Consider the following 7,073-nt stretch of genomic DNA (forward strand, 5'->3'; position numbering starts at 1 on the left):
TCGAAAACAGTTAAATTCTCAATTTTTATAAATCAGTTCAATTCAAAACCAGTTCGGTTCGGTTCAGTTCAGTAGTTTGGTTCAGTTTTTGGTTTTTTTTAATACCCCTACATAAAATCACAAAGAAAAAAAAAATACATCTTGAACTATTTTCAATATAATCATTCAAGGAAGAACCGATGAAGGAAGACGAACCAAAATACGATCTTCCAAACTCTTATTCTGCATAAACACTAGATTTGGATGCTTAGTTACTCCAAATAAATAATTTACTTCATTTATCCACTCATGTCCCTTGAAAACTAGAAATTCAACATAAACACAAACCCACTATAAAATTTCTCCCCTATGTAATAAAAACCAAACAATCTAAAAAAGGTGGGTATTCGTATTCCTATCTCTTCTATCTTTCGTTGATTCAATTTTATTATGGGATTTTTCTATTTGAGCTGTGGATGAATTTGATTTAATTTTGTTCATATTTGACTATCTTATTATTCATTATTTTTATTTATAAATGAGTTGTTGTTTACATTTCCACATCAGCATAAATAGTCCTGTCACACAATGACATGTCAACAATAATTATTTTTAGATTTCCATTTATATCTTATTATCCTTGAAGCTTGCAAATTGCGGGTCCAGAACACAGATTTTGATTTTACAAGCCACAAATTGACCCATAGATTCACCCTAATACATATCATTGGTTAACACACTGAAAATACTCAACATCAACACCAAATGACCTTTTTTATTTTTCTGTTATTATTATTACAATTACAATTACAAAGTTGGCTATAATAGTATTTTATACAAAAAACTAATATAGAGGCAATTAAGAATACATAAAATATTAAAATAAAAGTTATATTGCTATGCATTTTATAAACAGTTTTACATAATTATATTATGTTTTGTTCACAGTATAAAAAATATTTATTATTAAATATATTCTAATTAAATCATTAATACAGCCTTTGTATTATATTATTATTAATAAAGTATTCTTTATCTTTTTATAAAAATAAAAACCAAATAAACGCTCTATATCTAAAAGTATATCAGAATAAGCTAAAGTATAGGTAACTTTTATTTAAAAATATAAAAAGGTAACTCTTAATCTAAATAAAGCAACCTTTGTCTTAATGAAATCATTTTCCTTTTTGACTCAATCTTATTCTTAGAGGATAATAACATAGAAGAAACCTTTTTTCCTTCTTTTCATAAAACCTTGTTTTGTCCATGTTATATTTCATAAAAACATTATACTCGAGTTCTGACAACTTTATTATGGGATGCATAACTTAACTCACAAATACTAATATTGTTTCAAATTTAAACATAAAAATTTGCAGTTGTGTGCGATTTTGTTTTATCATTTCATTAAAAAATAAAGAAGACATCCAAGATAGGAGAATATTAGGAACAATATCAAACACTAAAATCACCCCTCTTCCATACATATTTCATTTTTCAGTCCATCATATCCATCTTTGAAAAGCAATATGTAAGAGGCAGATTTGTCAATACCAAACACCAAAGGGGAGTGAGTAGACACAAAGCTAAGAGAATATCACACATTAACCATTGTTATGTTGTTGAAATGTTTCTATCAAACAAAACATGTATCATGTGAAAAGTGCTACAGTTTTTCATACTACACCTACCTACGTGTAAGAAACTAAAAGAAGAGAGAGAGAGAGAGAGAGAGAGAGAGAGAGAGAGAGATGGATGTGAAGCAAAAATTAAAAGAGCGCAAGAGAGCTCCTTTTCGCCATGCCGATACTACTGCGTTGATTCCTCGCCAAAAACCTCAGTGTTGCAAACCGGACATTTCTGAAAGGAAAAAGATAAAATAAATGAGGTGACGAATAGTGGATTGCAAAGGCGCAAATTGTATAGAAACATGATTCAATATGGAATTGAGAATAACGCGTTTCATTACCTTGTTAATGCTAAGCCATTTGGTAATGCATTCACCATGATAAACATGACTGCATGGCAATTTCATTTGCTGGTCACCTCTTCTATATGTCATCTGGCAAATTACACACCTGTTCACAATGCAAATTTGATTATGAGTATTTAGGAAGAAACAAATTTACCATTCTATTTCAAGGGCATTTGGGAAGAAGAAAAGAGGAAACAAATTATAAGAAATAAAAATGGAAAAATCCGAATGAAAATACGATAAATTACAAGTGGATGAATCTATAATTTATAAATACAACAAGATATATTAATTTTCCCTCAATATAACCGCTAATTTTCATTAGATTAATTTTGATGAGATCAAGATTAAGTTTTGTTGAGATTAAGTTTCCGTTCCTCTTGTACACTAACCTCATTATCAAATATAAGATGCTTTTGGCCTTCATTCACTAAATATTTATTATCCACATCATCATATATTTGAGAAAAGTGTTGAGAACAAGGATATTTATTACCTTTTCCCGGAATTTTTTCTTTTGAATAAGCTACCAAATTTGTACTTCGAGGTCGGAAGCATATCGATAAGTTCTTGTGAAAGACCTCGGCTTTGAGTTCCAACTGCCTCCCCTAGGTCCAATAGTTCCTGTAACTTATAAAACATATCAATGGTTATTGATGTTTTAATTTCTAATTTTGCTTCTTATTTTAAATTCTGAAAGATGAAAAATATCCTAATAATAAATTAGCAACTTTCTCAACAAAGCACTTCTTTGTAAAAGCAAACATTCGAAATCCAATTTGATGTCATAATAAGCACTGTTTCTGTGTTATTATTGTGATGCTTTTGAAACTATTGGATTTAAAACTATTCAAGAGCCTTCACCAAACAACTTAAACCTTTGGAAAAGGTGGTCCTTGACAGAAAAAAATATTGAACATTTGCAAGATACTATAAAAATGCATAAACCTGCAAAACAATCATTAATCTCTCTAAACAAAAACTTGAATCTGGCAACATGTTAACTTGCCTACTAACCCTCTTAATGGTTAATATCTTAAATTAATAAATCTTAGATGCTCTCAACATGAATTAACAGCATCTGATGTTTATTAAATTATAACTAATATAATAATCAGTGATTTAAAAACTAAAATTACGCATGCATATTACACTTGAGCACACCTCATAAGTCATATTGTCAGGATCAATATTGTCTTGCCATATAACCTGCAGCAATGCAACGTGGATTAGAAAATTCAGAGGATACACTTTTTACTGCTTCTGATGGCCAAGTTACATGTTGAAAACAGCATATAGAAGCCAAGGATCAACTTGTTGAAATTAAGCAATTAAACAGTGTATTCACAAGTCCCAACACTGTTTTTTAAGTATTCATTTTAAATAAGATGATTCCCAGTATAAGAGTTTATAAGGAAAAAAAAACAGTATATAAGCATATATGAAAACAAATTAGAGTATTAAAATAAATCTTTGTGACTTATATTTTGACTTAATATAATGAGATCTAGAGGAACAGAAAAACAATATGTGGAGCAACAAGAAGGACAGGGGTTCAGCTTAGCGTAAATAGGAGAGGGGTGGAACTGTTGCTGCAGATGTTGAACATGAACAGAAAAATTGAGGCAGAGTCGAGGAATGTCGTAAAGATAGCAACTTAGTCCGCGACTCAGCCTCAACTTTTTTGTTCAAGTTCTACGTCTAAGCAACAAGAACCACAAAAAGGAGTGGCATGGACATTTATTAGCATTAATAAAACAGTGCAATGGCTGCTCAAGTGTTAGGGAAAACCCTTCGAGTTGGAGGAAGATGAGACAGGGACCACAAGCAAAGGACGACGGAAAAAGATGTCATTAAATAATTGAGGTCTATCTTCAAAACTTCTTTTTGTTTCATTGCAATCAGGCATAAAACTCAAAGTTGCAAGGAACAATTAATGAAAATAAGTCATTTTGTCGGTTTTATAGATGACACGAGTCAAGGATGTTACTGAAAAGACAGAAATTGCAATACAAGGAGATAATCCTGATGTTCCATAGTAATTGGAATTATACCCTACAACAAAACCAAGCCTACAAGCTGAAAAGATGTAGTTCTATATAAAATCCTTTATTCAGTGAACATTGAATGACATGGTTATTTTAAGGACCATAAGTTAGGGAATGAACAATTATGGTCAAATTGCATGTTAAATTATGATCTTTGTTTAGCAAAAGAAAAATTATGACCTTTAAGAAAACAGCATTTTGTGTTACTCAAATTGAAACCATTGAAAACGTTGAAAACATAAGCAGTGTCTATTTGGGATCTAGCTTCCGTGCAGGCAGAGATTCTCCGCATTCACGCACTCGAGACATCGGTGGCTGTTCCATCAAGATCAGACATTAGTGGCCATTCGATCAAGATCGTACAGTCCAGATCGAAGTTTAATATTTTGAATTATAAAAAAATATATGCATTTTTTGGATTGTCTAATCTTAATTGAATGGCGACCAATGTCTCAATTGCGTGAATGCAGTATCCCTTACTGCAGGGAATACAAATCTGTCAATTTTCCAAATCAATAACTACAGAGGTTACTTGTCACATATTGAAAGAACAAGCAAGTTAATTTCCAAAACTGAAAGTAGGGGACTATCAGCCAAGTACTTCTCAACTACTCATTTTAATTAACATTTAAGCATAAAAGGTTATTGTATCCAAAAATGTGTATGGTGACTAGATTAAAATTTCAAGTGAAAGTAAGCTATTTTCAGCCAACTATAGTTGAAATAATGTCCCCCCCAATTTCAAGCATAGGGGACCCAGTGTTCCTAAATAGGAACAAATGACTGATTTTTAAGCCAAAACTGATTTAGTTAAAGGACTAAAATTTAGACCCTGATAGTAACAAGGCTTCCTACCTGGCTACTACTACTGGACTCATGATGATTCGGACTACCTGCAGAATAAATTAAAAAAAATATATTACAACATATTTTGATTCTCATAGCTTTGCTAAATGATTAACATCTAAAAAAGCATCACTTAAAAGGTTAGCATGATTTGGACTGTCTACAAAAGAAATCTAAAAGATAAAGATTCTATCTTATCATTTTCATGTTTTCTGAACAGTTGTAGTTTAAAACCTCAATTTCGCTTCAACCCCAACAACAAAACAGCAATAACAATGGGAAAGAGCTTAATCCAACAAGACAAAAAGACCTGCTCTATCTTCATAGACATTAAGACATTGTTTGGATAAACAGCTTAATTAACTCATCATATAAGAGCTTATGTAAATTCAATTTTTTTTTCTTCATATAAGCTATAAGTTGTTTTCAAAAGCTATCATGGAGAGCTTATGAAAAATGATGAAATAGCTTATAGACATGTCATAAGTTATTTCCATATGCTCTCTCCAACAATCTTACAAGTGTTTATGCCAACAAATAAATTCAAAATACACCAATCCAAACAGGTCTTAATTTGCAGCTAGCATGATAATGTTGATTAAGAAACAAAAACTAAATAGTAAAAAACAATGATGTGATTATAGACTTAAGCTTACAGTAAATGAAAATAAAATTTCTACTAACATTCTTCGGGGATAGTCTGCATGCTAACTCCATCTCTTCTAAGTGGAGAATCTGATGTAGCCGGTTCCTCCGAGATCATTTCAGAAGGGTATTCCCACTCGGCCCGATTGTTCTCCATTCTCGGCAAATGATCGTTTACCTCATAAGAACTATAATAAGATGTACTTCCAGGGCCAGACATTCCAAACTTATAGGGATTCATGTTCATTGACCAGTAGACACCATCCTGGAAAGAACATGCGATTACATAGTCACAAAAATGTTTGATAATAACACAGTATCAGATTATACAAACCATAGAGCAAATAGGAAACTATCAGTTAATAAAACAAAACTATGAGAGTTTTTCTATGATGACTTTGAATTAAATGGGTGGGAGGAAGACATGTCGGTGGCATATAGTTGCTTCTTCACGAAATTACCCATCCACTGCTGCTATTCAACTCAAAGAAAAGTAATTAACAATTCATCATTGTCATCAATGTCACATTAGTAACTAGATTCAACCGCCATTAGTAACTCTCTAGTTCTATTACAAAACTGTTGGGAAGCGGTAGCAACAACAATAATAATAAGGGGTGCAAATTTCTGCTTTTGTTCCCATATTCTGAAATATTATTCAATTTTTTATGATAAAAACATAACAAATTCCTGAAGCAACACACATTTTCAGATTCAAATTCATGGATAGTTCAACATTGCAGTCCACAACCGCAACTGCAGCCACAATATAATTTTTTTAAAGGTTTCTGCAATGACATCACAGTTACCATTACAGCCGCCTGCATTTTGCCGCACTATCAAAATTGTCTGCAATTGCATACACAATATAAAGGTTTCTACAATGACATTGCAACCACAATTACAATCTCACATTTGTCTGCATTTTGCCACATTAGCAATGTTCATAGCGTAATCACAACCGCAATTTACAACTAGGTGAATCAACTAAACCTTGTAGCCAAAACGATTAACATCCACAAATTCAAAAATTGAAACAAAAATACTAAAAAATGTTTAAAAAAATAACAAAAAATAACAATAAAAAATAAAATAAAAACCTGATCAGGCATTGAGCCAGGAAAGGCATAATTGACAGGAACATGATTAATGCCTTGAAAGAAATCCACAAAGCTTTCATTAACACCATAAGGAAATCCACCACCATCCATGTAATGCACCCCCATTTGTCTACCATCATTCATCTTGCAATTTCTCAAATAAAAATCACTATACCCTTTCAAAAGTAACACCTAAACAAAAAAATATAAATATAAAAAAAAAACATTAAGTAACAAATTCATAGCAAAATACAATGCAACAAACAAAAAAACAAAACACAAAAACCAAATCTTAACAAATAAAATAAAATAAATTAAATAAAGCCCAAAAAGAAGCAATGTAAGACCCAACAAATGTTTGGTTTGAAATATGAACAGTTAGTTAGTTTAATTTTTGTGAAATAACAAAAAGTTTGTTATTTTGAAAAACCTTTGATGTTGGTTGGTGTGAGTGAAGAGAAAATGGTGAATTTAGCAGGA

The 7,073-nt window shown here is 31.4% G+C and overlaps 1 protein-coding gene across 4 annotated transcripts in view; it reads right to left on the reverse strand.

Annotated features, from left to right (window-relative positions):
- Window positions 1-1,566: 1,566 nt before the first annotated feature.
- Window positions 1,567-7,073, reverse strand: part of LOC101489799 (E3 ubiquitin-protein ligase BIG BROTHER) — a 6,523-nt gene continuing 1,016 nt past the window's right edge. The window contains exons 2-9 of one of the 4 annotated variants that reach the window (XM_073370728.1): window positions 7,024-7,069; window positions 6,594-6,785; window positions 5,533-5,758; window positions 4,858-4,895; window positions 3,119-3,163; window positions 2,451-2,578; window positions 1,949-2,057; window positions 1,567-1,839 (exon numbers count right to left, since the gene is read on the reverse strand). In XM_073370728.1, the coding sequence (XP_073226829.1) occupies window positions 1,789-1,839; window positions 1,949-2,057; window positions 2,451-2,578; window positions 3,119-3,163; window positions 4,858-4,895; window positions 5,533-5,758; window positions 6,594-6,785; window positions 7,024-7,069 (835 nt within the window). In that variant the 3' untranslated portion in view covers window positions 1,567-1,788. Of the gene's footprint in view, window positions 1,840-1,948; window positions 2,058-2,450; window positions 2,585-3,118; window positions 3,164-4,857; window positions 4,896-5,532; window positions 5,759-6,593; window positions 6,786-7,023; window positions 7,070-7,073 lie in introns of all 4 variants that reach the window. The other 3 variants (XM_073370727.1, XM_073370729.1, XM_027336479.2) reach the window with 3 other exon arrangements.

Source organism: Cicer arietinum, chromosome 7 (genome assembly GCF_000331145.2).
Source record: "Cicer arietinum cultivar CDC Frontier isolate Library 1 chromosome 7, Cicar.CDCFrontier_v2.0, whole genome shotgun sequence".
NCBI lineage: Eukaryota > Viridiplantae > Streptophyta > Magnoliopsida > Fabales > Fabaceae > Cicer > Cicer arietinum.